Raw genomic sequence first — 15,930 nt, forward strand, 5'->3', positions numbered from 1 at the left:
ACACCATTGCATTGGTAGGGGTGGTGGTCATGGTTCCAAAATTGTATACGAACTTAATCCAAACAAACATAATTGTCGTTATTTTATCCATAATTTGTTAACTTTTGAATATGCTTCAAAACTCAAGTACCCATGTTGTTTATTTGGCTAGTGAATGTGGTTAGTTTAAACCAATGTCATGTATAAATATTTATTGTAATGCAAGAGCTTAATTGCATACATTTCTTTCTTATGGTTGATTATTATTATTACAATTGTGGTGCATGTCAGGTGATATCTGTAAGCAGTCCAAGAACTGGACCTGCAAGACGGTGATAAACTGTCTCTAGGCTATCCGTGACCTTTGAAAAAATAAGAACCTAAGCAGTGCCCTTTCTTGCAGAGTATTTACCATTTTTAAATTCGACAGGTGATGTCTGCAAGCAGTCCGACGGGAAGAACTGGACCTGCAAGCCGGTGAATGAATTGCCCCATGGCTGTAACAAAACCTTCAGGAGAATATAAAAAATGTACAGTGTCACTTCAAAACTACTGAGCCAATCGTTTGCTGCGAGCCTTTAGATATCTCTAAGCTGCTACCTCCACCCCCTGCCTCACTGACAAATTCTTCATCGCCTCCGAGTCCAGGATATAAGAGTAAACAGAGTACGTTGCTATGGTATTTATTATTCTTTTTAACAACAATAGGTGTTATTTATGGAGTCCTTGCTAGAGGAAAAAAATAAAATTGGTTAAATTAATATTTTATAAAAATAACTGCCTTAAATTTATTTTTTCAATTCATATACTTTTAAATATTGAAACCTAAGTAATATGATCCTTTTAAATAGTTCCACATGAAATTGTAAGGAATTTATAGGAACTCTCGGTAGAAATCTTAAAACAAAGCTGAAAAATACTGAAGTTGAAAATATATATACATTTATAAAACTATATAACACATATAATATCCATTTTCTACAATAATATATATATATTTAAGCAATAACTGAAAAAAGCAATGCGTTTCCAAATAAATCTGTAAAATATAATTTCGTTAAGCATAATTTCATTGAAATTTTTATATTTTATAAGATCTGGGTTCATTTCAAATGGTAATTTCTTTTGAACATAATTCGTAATAAATACTTATCTTTAGCAATTATTTTGTGAGCTTTGTTTCAAAATTTCATAATCCTTCATGGAATGAAAAAATTATATGTTTTCCTGTTTATATAAAAATTATTGTGATGATTGTAGCTATAACACGATAAAGTTAAATCAAAACCATAACAGATTGTTTCACCCTAATACCAACATTTGTCATATGTGTTCCATTGTATAACGACAAAAATATTAACGAAGCGAGATGAGAAATATTAAGTAGAAAAAACTGTTTTGTAATCCATTCAACACTTTTTCACGATCCAGACAATAAATATTTGAAATACTTAATATGTGATAAAAGAGGAGATTGAAACAAGATCTTCCTCCCACAATGAAATATAAGATAGTGAGTTTATTCCCTAACTCAGGATACACCACTGTGTACGAACATAGAGTATAGAATACTACTTTAGATTGAAATCTTGGCTAATTAAAAGAGATTATTCTGAACGTACTCCCATTATTTTCAGCCTTAAATATGTTTTATTTCAGTGTTTACTGTAGCAATAATTATACATACAATTCTTATTCAAGCAACGTTTATATTTTTTGTATTTATGTAAAAAAAAATTCAGTTAGAATAATATGAAGTAATGTAAAGACAGTAAATTCACGTCCCCATTTTTCGTTATAAAAAATTTTGTCATTAAAATACATTTTTGTATATAAAGTTCTAAAGACTTTCCTTTGCAAGAGTGGTAAAATGACACAAAAAATGCACAATACAAGTAAAATTAAGATAGAGGAATCAATTTACAGTTTCAAAACAAACTCTACTTTCTTTACGAGAACTTTAAATTTTATTGCTCGAAGAATTTTCAACTAATTACCAAACAATTTTAAAAGAATAACCAAATTTTAAGACTTAGAGAGTGGCTGCTAACTTTGGAGCACCTTGACTTCCTAATTAAAATTTAGAATGACAGTTACGATTCTTCACCGTAAGTATTTTCCATTATTGTTTTGCTTGAATAAATGTAAGCTCTCAGACATACATAGAAATAAAACCAACAATTTTTTCTAATACTTATTTCTATTTCAACTATTTCTCATTCATCAAGTAAGCAACGAAGCAGAAATAGTCAAAATATTCAGGTAAAAATTCAATAAAAAGTTCATTATTTCACCACCTGGACGCTGTATTTAATAATTTTATGTTAAATAATTGTAACCTCCAAATAGGCCAAGTGTTGTGGGGACCTAAAGTTTATCTTCTTCTATTTGCAAGTCTTATAATGATTAGATATGTAAGGGGACTGAAAAAAGTTGTATTAAGTTACTTTTTTAAGTCACATTAAGTTATTTTAAAATCTATATAAATGGTTAAGTTTTCGTTTAGTTTCGTAACGTCAGTTTTTCCAAGTGTAATTATATTGTTTATGATTCTTAATTATGTAAATTTTTCATTCATTTTATGGATGTTTTGTAGCAGGACGAGAAAATAAATAGATCTATCACTGCTTGTTTTCTCATAAAATTTAGCTGGTCAATTAATTTCTTAACGAAGTAAATAGTTTTGAACCAGTGTCTGACACAGAGAACAATATGCTAGAGATAATCACGAATAAAAAATTAGATAGATGAATAAATGATATTGAAATAACTTTTTAAATGTTTATATGTTTACAATGTAATATGTTAGTGATGGATGAATCTTTCAGAATGCGTGGAATACGCAGAGTACGTATCCTTCAAAACTCCGGTCTTTTACAAAGCCACCAAAGGAAAGGACGCACAACCTCAGGAGTATCCACACATGGTTCGTACAAGTCAGTCACTCAGTTAGTCTATATTTATATGTAAAGCATACGGTTAACCAGGAATCTTACTTCTTAATTCTATACAGGGTGTCAATTAAGTCTGGAACCTCTTTTTTAATTTTTGAAAAATAGTAGAAAGAATTACCAAAGTTCACCACGTGCTTACTGGTGATAGTAATGCACACATCTGCCCAATTACCGACCGGATAATCCCTTTGGGGATGGTCCACAAGGAGTCAGACAAAATTCTTAAATAGCAGCATAGGTAAAGTTTGGTATCAAATTAAAGGTCTTACTTAGCAGAGTACAATGCCGCAAACCGGACTTCAAAAGGTGGATTCATTCAGTAGTTATAGCTATTTGAATTTTAAAACAACTGAACAATGTAAATTATTAAGTATTACAAGTAAACACCAATTTTTAAGTACCTGTGATCAAAGTAAGTGTTCAAAAATGTTTCCCTCCCATCATCTGACAATGTAGTAATCGAAGCCAGGAATCAATAATTATTACCAATAACACAACTACTGTTAGAATGTGAAAGTGGCAGATTGAGTCATACACAGCATTCACAGAAACTTAACGTTTGGGCAGGTATTATAGGAAATCAAATTATGGCCCATTATTTATCAATGGTAATTTAAATGGTGACTCGTATCTAGCAATGCTGGAAAATGAGATAATTCCTGCACTACAAGCTGCTCTTGGTCGACAATTTCAAAAGAATTTATTTCCAACAAGATGGCGCGCCACCACACTTTGCTCTCCTAGTTAGAGAATACTTGGATACAATATTCCTTCACAGATGGATTGGAAGACATGGTGCAGTAGAGTGGCCTGCTCGTTCCCCCTGATTTATCTCCGCTGGATTTTTTTTCTTTGGGGATATCTCAAAGATAAAGTTTATCGTACTAAGCCTCGAGATTTGGCGCACCTAAGAAATCTCATAGTCCAAGAAGCTCAAGATATTCCTCGTGACTACCTTCAAAATGCAGTGGATGGCTTTTAAAACCCACCTAGGACATTTCCAAACGATGGTAGGGGAACATTTTGAACACTTACTTTGATCACAGGTACTTAAAAATTGGTGTTTACTTGTAATACTTAATAATTTACATTGTTCAATTGTTTTAAAATTCAAATAGCTATAACTACTGAATGAATCCACCCTTAGAAGTCCGGTTTGCAGCATTGTACTCTGCTAAGTAAGACCTTTATTTCATACCAAACTTGACCTATGCTGCTATTTAAGAATTTTGTCTGACTCCTTGTGCACCGTCCCCCAAAGGGATTATCCGGTCGGTAATTGGGCAGATATGTGCGTTACTATCACTAGTAAGCACGTGTGAACTTTGGTATTTTTTTATAGTGTGGTTTAAAAATTAAAAAAGAGGTTCCAGACTTAATTGACACCCTGTATAGAGCCATTTAAAAATTTTTTGAAGTTTTTCAAATTTGTGACAAGTTCAGCACATTACCTTTGCTTGAGGTAATTTTATGTTTAACTTTAGTTACAAGATGAGTTAAAGATTTTCATTTTCCGCGTTGAATACTTGATGGAAGTCACCTTGTTTGATTATAAAAAAAAAACAGTTTTTTATTCCTTTACAATTTAATTTATTATTAAAAACCGCTTTCACCGGTAAGGCATCATCAGTTATTGTTTCATTTTCTGCGTTGCAGACTTGATGGAAGTCACCATATTTGAATATAATATATATTTTTATTCCTCCCACAATTCAATTTATTATTAAAAGAGTTTTCGCAGGTTACGGAATCATGAGTTATAAGCTTATCAAGATTATTTTCGAAACGTTGGAATATGTTGGATGAACCAGAACGAATTTCTGACTTTCTTCGGACATTAATGTCTTTTGTAAAAGCAATCCGAATAAATACAAAATAACTCTTGAAATACCACGATTTTATGATGGTTTGGAAATTAATTATGTACCTAGCGACAATATTAGTCACAAATTTTATCATAGGAGATAGATGGTCTTAAAGAAAATCAAATTTGTGAGAAGAAGGAATTTTGAACGTGGATTTCTGATTACACCCATTTTTTTGTGGAACATCCATCAATTTCTTTTGATGCAATAACAGATTTGTAATCGGTTTCCTGCTTACAAAATAATGTAAGAAGGTAGCTCCTGAATAATAATTTGTGACTTATAGATATTATAGTCCTATTATTACCTCTCTATCATAGGTGTAGCACCTTATATATTCACGAATATTATTCTACAGTAGAAAAAAATATACTACAATATTTAAAATAGATTATATATGTTTCTGGTTCACACTGTTCCAAAAATGTTCTGGCTCAATTAAATTCTTTTAATATTTAAACCTCGCAGTGTAGATTCAACTTCAGTCAACAGAAAAACATCTTATAGGGTGTTGCTTAAGTAATCTATGAAGGTCTAGAACTTTCAATATGGCTTTTTATATTATGGATTATTATTAAGTTTTGATACATGTTCGTTAAATTATTTTTTTACTACGCAAATATACAGTATTAAAGTACAACACCATGAGTACTATGGAGAGTTTTTGTTTAACATAAAGTGTTGACTGGAGAAGGCTCTCTACAGTAAGGGTTTAATGTTTCATGAATTTAATTGTGTTAACCCAGTATAGTTTTGTATTTAAAGAATACAATTCTAATGCATAAGCCTGGAAAGCTAAGAAATCACGATCAAGAAACCCTATGAAAGTATTTCGCAGAGAGGATCCAGGAGGCTTATAATTAGTATAGTTAGATTAGTTGCAGTTACGTTTCATAATATGTCGCGTTGTTTCCGTTGCTTAAATGAATGACTTTTTATTGAAATGTTTCAGGCTTTGATAGGTTACGGAGAGAAAGATTCTATCGAGTGGCTCTGTGGCGGCAGCTTGATCAGCAGGAAATTCGTGATCAGCGCTGCCCACTGCACTGACAGTGGAATCCAGTAAGCGATGTACAAATGTGATTTTAAAATCTAAATCTAATTGTAATTATGTCAGTGCAAGAAATTATTTTGAAACAAAATACAAAAAAAACAGTAATTAATTATGGTGAATGTATAATAGGTTGTATATTCTTCATTATCCACGGCTTTATTTGCATGGTTATATTAATTTAATATTGATAGTGAAGATCAAAATCAACTAAAATATTCGACTACCAAATATTCTTACGACATTTCGTGTAAAATTCCCTAAGGAATAGTCAGTAATAGCCTTTCTAAAGTGGATTTCTGTGTGGAATCCTTAGTAATGTTTAAATTACAGAAGGCAAAATTTACTGTCAAGTGAATTTTAATGGGGAAGATCCGGTGCGTTATCCTTTGGTTTTTTGCTGATGAACTTTCCTTATTTTCTGAGTTTAGTGAAATTAGGCAATGTACTGGGCTTAGTACGCTGCATCAGAGTAGTAGTTTGATTTCAATCATCAATGTTTTGTGTCACGGTAAATCCAACGCTGTATCGGGTTTTATTATAGACCCAAGGGTAAATGAGAAAAAACAGTGGTTTTTTCTCAATAACAGTTGCTTTCTCCAAATATTAAGAAAAACCCGCATTAGTAAAAATAAAGAGGTTTATGGATGAAATTTAAAACTATATAAAAATTAAGCCGTTTATTTGATGAAAATTTGTAATCATTGTGAGTTATAATAATTTACCTATTTACGTTCTTTAACCATATGAAAGAATCGCAGTGAAATAGTTTATTATAATACTTATATGTATCCGATTCATAAGAATATGTATTTCTTTTAATGAAAAAAGATTGTCTACAATGTTATAACTTATTGAATTTAATATTTTAGTACTTTATATGAGTACTAATAGTACTCAGCAGATAATAATAATACCGTTGTTGAAAACCAAACAACTGTTAGAAACAATATATGCACGGTTATTAAAAACTTTCAAAACAAATTGTGTACTTATTGATGTGCAAACTTAAATTAGCATAAACTTTGATCTCTTGTGTAAATTTTGTGGTTAAATAAAAATGGTGCGTTTTATGCTTGCAGATATACTGATATTCATTTTACATGCGGCTTTGTTGAGGTTAATACACTAATGCACCCCTCCCATGGGAGCTTATTAATAATTAATGAAGACAACTGCCAGACAAGTTGTTTTTCACAGTTATCCTTATCTTTATTACACCTAATTACAACCTAAATTACACCAAACCGTTACTAATGGATGTGAACCGTGCAACAAACCACGTAGCAGTTCTTGCAAAATTATGAAAAACTCTAGGGAATTCAAAAGTAGCGTAACATATTTAACATATCCCATCATTGGCAAAGTAAACTGTGACTAAGAATGTAATTTACCAAATTAATTGTAAATGTTGTAACAAACAGTACATTGGACAAACATCTAACCACCTTAGAGTCAGAATAATAGGGCACAGATTTGATATTTTCCATAAAGACAAGGAGAAGCCATTGGCCAAACATGCTGCTGAGCACAAAAAATACAAAATTGAAGAGTGTTATGACCTTAAAGGAATTAATAAGGTGTTCCCTTGTCCTGAAGAAAATCTAAATAGATTAAAATTAAACAAATCTCGAACAAGCCCATCAGTTACTTTTAAAATCGAAATACCCAAATGGTTTAAATTTAAGATAAAATTAACTTTTCCAAATTAACTTCCATTAATGATATAACAGCTGGGTGTTTTATTGTTTTAGTTGCGTATTTACATTTTTGGTTATTTTCTTTTTATTTATTGTGTTTCTTGTTCTCTTAATATTTAAATTTTGCTTCCTAAAGATGTGGGTATCAAATCCCACGAAATATCGAAGCTTTATAACTCTGTTTTTCATTTAAATAAGTGAAATACTATATATATAAAATTGAAAGATTACAGATTCAGTTACGTACGTATATATCTAATTTAAATATTTTTAGTAAATAATCTAAAACTGCTTTTCGAAACATTCATAGTGTAAGTCCACATTAAGCATTTTTGTGAAAATAAAGTAACGATTTTCAGACAATCGCCATCACTTGGGCCGATTTAATCGCCAATTAATATAATACTGAAGAGTTAATGAGATTTTTATACTTTGTAAATGCTTTACATTTCTTGTCTTTTTAATTAGTCTAAGTGTTTACAAAATATAATTTGGAAGTAGATTACATTGAAACAATAACTTATCTTGTATGCAAAAGAAAACAGTGATTTCAAATTTGGTGGAGCAACCTTTTTTCTTTTAATGTATAAGATAAAAATTAACACCGATTAAAGACATTAAAATATCACCAATGGTTAAGGACATCTATATGTTAACAGATGTTTCAAGTTACAATTACAATTTAAAAGTTACAGTTACAAGTGTTGACACAATTAAATTCCACAATTATAAGTTTGAACATATTATTAATAATTTAATTCCACAGAGGACTGGCCAGTTGGGTGCGACTAGGAGATTATGACGTATCTACCAACAATGATGAAAACCACGGCCTAGCCAAGGCTGAAGACTACGAGATCATAGAGAGAATCGACCATCCAGACTACCAAAGTCCTTTTGCGTATAACGATATCTCTCTGTACAAACTGGAACGGGAAGTACAACTGAACGAGTTCATCAGACCCATCTGTCTTCACACAGGAGGCAAGATCGGTGGTAACGGTTTTGCCCTCGCTACCGGATGGGGTAGTATGGGATGGCGTGAGTAAATTCAATATTTAAAAAAAATTTTAAATGTACAGATTATACTCGGTTATGACAATAAACAACTTAGACTTGTTAACAAAAGAATTGTCTTAGTATCTCATATTACAAGGATAAGACTGTTCAAACTTGTAGGTACAAAATATGAATTCCTGTATGCTCCCCTGCCTATCACTGTCATAGTCATTCTTGTACTGCTAGTCTTTAGGTTACTCCAGCTCTTTTCTCGTACTATGAGCTGCGGGTCACTGATTTACTAAGCCTTTTGGTAGAAACCTGGTTGTGAATATCTCCTTTCGGAGCCTTCGAATTTTAGGAGTTCCTGCCACTGTAAACCAAAAAACATATATTCTGGTGCTTTGCCTATTTATATAACCAATAAATGTCAACACTTAAATGCTATCAAAATACTCCTACCCTCTGGCACTATCTACTCTTTATGAGATCGACTTCAAGGTTATTCTTTATAAGACGGTCGATGAAACCATTTGGCATATTGAACCTCGTGTCTCTTAGAACTCCCAATCCTTGACATCAGACTACTTGGAACCTCTGGTGTCTGGAGCCACAGATATCTGGAACTCTCAGTCCTTATAATGTCATGGTCCAGACTAATAGGAACCTCTGGTGTCTGGAGCCACAGATATCAAGAACTACCAGTCCTTATAATGTCATGGTCCAGACTACTAGGAACCTTTTGGTGTCAGAAGCCACAGATATCTAGAATTCTCCGGCCTTTACATTGCTTTAGTTTCTGAATCCACTAGCTATCTGATCTATTCATTAAAATGTCTTGGTTAACACCCGATCCATGTTCGTATGAACCCTAAATTAATGTAAATATGCTATTGAGCCATTTTAATATCTACAATGCCATAGGCTGATGTTGACGATGTATATGTTTGTACTTCTGCAGACGATATAATGTATGTAAAAAACTTCTGAGACCAGTTGCATACAGAAGAACTTTCGCCCCAAAACGTCCAATAGTGAAGAAGAAACATTTCATAAATTTCCCATAAATTCATAATTATCTCATTTAATCATTATTATCATAATGCATTTACTATCCGTTGGCCTGCAACTTGAACAAGACTTATCTCTAGCGATAGCCTGTCCAGTCTGTATCCAATAGTGCGTCGTTTTAAAGGCACTACGGTCTTTAAGTAAAGTACGAGAAAAAAATAAACACGCCGATTTATATAAGGTATAAATCATGAAGTTTCATTCTAATTCCGTTCTAATACTTTTGTTGTTTTCATAAATCTTAAATAAAAACATACCTCTACTTAAGTGTTATGTTTTCTGGTCTTTAATCCCAGATTTTAGTCTTTAATTAGAAATTAAAATTTTAGTCTAGAATTATTTTAGTCTTTAATCATATTATATATATATATATATTTGATTAAAGGTAGAAAATTGATGGTGGTGTTACAATCAATTTTTTGGTTGGAGTGTTTTTTTAAATTTGAGTTAGTTAGTAATTTCAATGTTTAACCCTGCAGGCAGAAAATTTGAGAATAATCTGTTACTCCACAAGGCTTTAAAGGAGGGAGTTTTTGTGATTATTTAATCTAGTTAAAATATTAAGTTCTGAAGAAAAAAATATGATATTTTTCCGATACAGATTAGCATCTTAAAAGAGATAAAAAGGAAATATTACGCATTCCTGAAGGTATTAATTTCATTTATTGATTTCTTAGCCATAAACCTTTTCTATAATTTTTATAAATGTTTTTTATTTTGTTTATACAAAAAATTAATGAAGCTACGTTTTGATATCTGCAATCCGATCTCTTCTTCAGGTATATAACTAACCTAACCTATAATTACAAACTAGGTTAAAATAAACATATCATACCAGAACGATCGTAGGTGGTTGGTTGACGATTGCAGACCTATTGTGACCTGTATGCTGTAGTTTAGTTTTAATAATTAGTGTTATGTTTAGTTTTTTATTAAGTGTATTTTTTAGAGTTAGTGAAGTTGACACGCAACATGATGGTTGTGATTTATGACTTCCGCGTGTCACAACGCTCTGGTATGATTGTTTATTTAACCTAGTTTGTAATTATGTGTTAGGTTAGTTATTTACCTGACGAAGAGATAGGATTGCAGATCTTGTAACGTAGTGTTACTAAATTTTTCACTGAACGATAGCAAATGTCCAGAAAAATCCTGTTTCCTTCAGGAATAGAACATTACACTCATTAGCAGTATATAACGACTTGGATTGTAGGTATTAATATTCCAGAGTATTAATGTTTAAATTATCAATAATACATCCAAGACGATATAAAATATTTTTTAATTAGTAAGCTCCTAGTGAATATTCAGTACAATTTTTTACAAAATTTGTTAACTATTAAATATTATCTGGTTTGTCTAAAATAAAAATCACAGCTCTAAATAAAACAATGGATTTATTTTAAACTGGCAAATTAATAAGTTCAACGTTTCAGAATTTTTATCACTCTATTTTCCACAAAGAATTGACAAACCTTTAGGTAAATTTAAAAATTCCTTTGGCAAGAAATAAAAATATTAATTAAATATATCCAACTAAAAATCAGAGCTCTCTTCTAAAATAAAATAACAAAGTTTTAAAATAAAAATCAAATACCACTTGGAAATAACTAAAATAAAAATTTAACTTCTAAGTTCACTCAAAATTCAAAAACATAAAAATTTAAACTTCTCTATACACTAGTTGAATCTTAACTTTCAAGTCTCTGCAATTCAGATTACAACTCTCTCAAACATTTATTAATGTTCAATTAATTTGCAATTAATAATTCAAAATAAAACAGTTCCAGATAAATATTAATAAATTACCACTTTTCCAAATCTCAATTAAAGTTGTTAACAAAGTTCAATTTTAATTCACTTTTCTTGCAAGCTTGAACCAAATGTAACTTGTATGAATTCTATTGTTCCTCGAGAATGTTATTCAGATTGCTCTGTAGTTTCTATGAATTTAATTTTTCCTATAAAAAGACAACAAAATTAATTTAATATCAGATCAGGAAGACTATTTCAATAAATCGTACAATAAATTTGGTGCTTACCTCAAAATCCCTCGCGGAAAAAAACATTTAAGAAACACGGTGCACTGTAATCAACTTACTCACGAAAATAACCAAAAAAGGGCGAAAATTATGAGCGGGCGCTTAAATACTTCCCTTTCCAATCAACTTTGCAGGACATCCGTGGTGTTCTCTCATTGGTCCAGCTGTATCAAACCAGGAGAACAATACTCGCAATAAGACAAGTTCTAATCAATTCAAGGCAGTCAACCTGCCTTTCTAACAATTTAAAACTACCAGTACTAACTTGCCAAAGGATTTCATGTTCGTTTTTACCCTGAATTTTCACAAACTAATCTAAAATTAAATCTCAATATTTCGATCCCAAAATTTGTATTTAATTTAAGTTTTAATTAAAAAAATAAATCAATGTAGCTTTAAAAACGCTACACAGTACTACTTATTGATATTTATTATTTATAATAGTATTTCATATTATTTTTGTTGATTGGTACATTGCATGTTTGTCCAGTACTGAAAGGCAGTAAGGTGCTACAGAAAGTGAAACTGGAGCTTAAAGCAAAGACTGTCTGCGAGACATCTTACAAGGCTGGTCCCAGATTACGCGACGGTATACAAGTATCTTCCCAGTTTTGTGCTGGAGACTCGATAAACGGTGCAGACACCTGTCTGGTGAGCTCTGTTGTAACATATACCATAGTTTTATACCATAGTCTCTAACTTGTAGAATAAGTGACACATAAGTCTTTATATGTGATAATATTGCAAGTGCGTCCCATTATACAATTTGCTATTAAAACCTTATGTGTGATAAGACATAAGAGAAAAACTAATATATCATTCAAGAATAGCTTAGATATATGTTTTTTCATAAAACTAAAAATTCAAAAATATCTGCTATTATTGTTATGTAAGTATCCTATTAACTATATTAATCAAGAACTACAGCCTTTTATTCAAACTGTTAAAAAAGATTTGCATTGGTGAAGCAGCAACTTCTATACCTTGAATTTGCCAATAGTACGTATGCTTTTGTTTTATTTTGTGCCTAACAAACAAATGTAATTTCTTTGGCATATCATACTTACCATTGCACGGATTACCACAATTTTAATTGGTTATCATAGCTTATGAAGTATAACAGTAACTTACCTTTGAAATGATAACGACTCTAGAGTATATCCTAAGGTTTTGGGGGATATTAAGTTCCTTTCAAATAAAATTTCATTTTGTGGTAATGTTTCCAACAATGATAAGACATTTTCACAAAAAATGATCGATTATTCTGTTACGCTTTTTTGTTGACAGTAAGATTTGTCCATTCCGAAAGAAATTGTACAACCGAAAATTGGAGTGCATAGGCTATTGCATAACACTGATTATTTCGAAATATTAGGTTTGTACAAAGTTTCTCGGGGTTTTAATAGGTAAATTTTAGGCATTAATTCAGGAATACTGACTCTATTCAATCGAAATAAGCCCCACCAGAATCACCACAGTTTTCCAACTTGTTACAAGTCATTCGATTCCGTTATCATAAACATTTGATGCACGAGATTTGATGAAATCGTCGAAAGCCGCTTTTGCCTAGTTCCGATTAACGTAGTTTCTACCGGTAAGAATGTTATCGAAGTGGTTGAAAAGGTGGTAGATGGCGGTAGTAGTTTGGTGAGTTGGTTGAGGAGTATTGTGGGTGAGGCAGACCTTCGACGTTCAATTCATTTAATTTTCAGACACTGATTTACACAACGTGCGTATGGAAGTTGTCGTGGAGCTACTGACGCTATTTTTGATACATTTCGTCAATTTCCTCACAGTAGGACTCTGATATAGTGGTTTTGCCACGTTCAAAAAAATTTTTGTAGATCACGCCGGTTTCAGACCACAACAGTGTAACCATAGTCTTCATTTGGTGGGTTTTCGCGATTGGGAATTCATGAGATGCTCGTCAGCGTCCAAACACTGGCCCGAACGTCTCTGGTTATCTTAAAGGATCTAAATTTCATCGTAAGTCACGATTAGGTTCTAAAAAAAATTGTCTTTTTGGTTTCGCAGAAACACAGAAGAACAGAACTCGAAACGTTTCAATTTCTGTCGATCGTTCAAGAAGTGGGGTACCCATTTACGAGCTTTTTTCACCTTTATGTTACGTTTAAAACCTCTAAGACTTCATGGTGTCTGAAGCCTAGTTCCTGTGCAATCCCATGGATCGTTTCAATGGGTTAGCTTCCACCAGAGTCCTCAACAAACGAAAACAAATAATAAAACAAAACCCTGACATCTTTAGTGCCAACCTGATACAGCTTTGTGTATTGACATTTTTTATTTACGCCTATCGCTTGGTAAAATATATAATATTGAATTATCTTACCATCTAAATTTCAAATGTTCAGCCTTAAGAGCTATATCTCCAGATAATAATATCCTTAAATATGCTTATCCAACAATACCGTTAAAGCAGTTAAACTGCAAAAAACAATTACTATCCACCACTACGGTTAATGAAGATCCTATCTCTTGTTGGAGTTCAGTAATTTTAAAACCAAGTTTCATAAAATATTATTGAATTCTAACTAACTTAATCCAACTAACTCAGGCGCATATAAACAAATCAATTGAACTCTCCCTTCGTAGAGGAAGGGGGTTAGAAAATAGTATTTCTAAAAATTTTAAAATGAAAAATCTTTTGTTTTGGAAAGTATTCAAAAATTAAAGCCAGCGAGTTAATCTCCTACGAATACATGCCTCTACCTAGAGAAATTTAAACTTAAACACGATTTTCTGTAAACGATGTTGGGATCATTACAATGCAGCTTTCAGTGCTATGTAACTCTCTCCATAGAGCATAATTTAGATATTTCTGCTAATATTTTACTGCTTTGATAACACATGTGCCGTTCCATCTTATCTGGAGGCATCTATTTACCGACCAGATGAGGATGGCAGCGCGATATATAAAGGTACTATATCGTATCTATTTCGGAACGCATATGGCAGTGTCATATTAAAGATCACTATGCTATTCTAAATGTTCTAAATTAATGTTAAAAATAGATGTACATTATATCTTGTCTGTGAAAACTTGTTGCCATTTTTACTGTTAAATTTCAATAACGTTTACATAAATATCTCAATACAAATATCTATACAAAACAATTAAGATATTTATGATTCTTTACTATAGAACTATCTGTTATAGATCAATATTAATATATCAACAAGGTCTATGCTTTACATAAATATCTTCTTACACTATGATTAACAAAATCTTATAATGATATTTTTAACAACGTGAATCATAAATGTTTGAAATGCCACATTAAACCTTAAAAAATCAATAATTAACTAGGTATGTGCTATCATGGTTTACCTAAATGTTAGATGTGTTTCAGTGAACATTGAATCTTGAAAAGAGTTATAAATAACTATAAAAACATTTTAATTTGGAAATTATCTGTCAACAGGGTGATTCTGGCGGGCCAATTCAGGTTGCCCTGGATACACCTCATGCCATGTACAGCCTAATAGGTGTCACCTCCTTCGGCGGCAAGCCTTGTGGCGGGAACAAGCCTAGCGTCTACACGAGAGTCTCTAACTACATTCCCTGGATAGAGAAAACCGTCTGGCCTAACTTTCCATTAGATACGTAGACTGAAGCGATGCAATGTTTATAAGATCTCATTATTTATTATAATTTTTTATATTATTAAAAAGCAATCATTTTCTAAACTTGATAATTAAATGATAACAATTTAACCTGTGTCGTATCTCAATCTTATTACCTCGTAAACACCTTTTCATAAACAAAATATCGATTGAAACTAAGTTAAAGTTTTAAATTTAATTAATATTTAACTAGCAGTTACCCGCGGCATCGCACGCAATTTTGTAAGGTTTGCACCTGTATGGGCACTTCTGGTTCGAGTGAATTATATTTCCGACGTCAATGTTGAATTTTCCTTCTTCCACCCATCAATACAATATGTTAAAAAGAGTATATGTGTAGTCATTTTAATTTGCTCATGAAAATATACATACATACACAGATCTGAGAAGCCTACTTTTGTCAAAAGATAACTTAGATAGTTTTTAAATGTATAGTAAAAGTTAGATTACATTGCCTCTTATATTACTACTAGAAGTTACCTACTGTTTTAGAATCAATTTGGTAGGCATTGTACGTTTATAACCACTGCTGATTCGAGTGAATTATATTTCCGACGCCAATTTGAGTTTGATTTGTTGACCCAATCCATAAAATATGTAAAAAAGTTTATAATTATGAATATG

General features: G+C 31.7%; 1 protein-coding gene across 1 annotated transcript; it reads left to right on the forward strand.

Moving 5' to 3' along the window:
• The first annotated feature begins 487 nt into the window (after positions 1–487).
• On the forward strand, positions 488–15,396 carry LOC124373186 (serine protease snake-like). The gene is made up of 6 exons (XM_046831587.1): positions 488–645; positions 2,808–2,905; positions 5,751–5,860; positions 8,316–8,590; positions 12,152–12,312; positions 15,105–15,396. Exons 2-6 carry the CDS (start codon positions 2,903–2,905, stop codon positions 15,288–15,290), a joined length of 735 nt encoding a protein of 244 aa, XP_046687543.1. The 5' UTR covers positions 488–645; positions 2,808–2,902; the 3' UTR covers positions 15,291–15,396.
• Positions 15,397–15,930: the final 534 nt, after the last annotated feature.

Source organism: Homalodisca vitripennis, unplaced genomic scaffold, assembly GCF_021130785.1.
Source record: "Homalodisca vitripennis isolate AUS2020 unplaced genomic scaffold, UT_GWSS_2.1 ScUCBcl_5010;HRSCAF=11513, whole genome shotgun sequence".
Classification (NCBI taxonomy): domain Eukaryota; kingdom Metazoa; phylum Arthropoda; class Insecta; order Hemiptera; family Cicadellidae; genus Homalodisca; species Homalodisca vitripennis.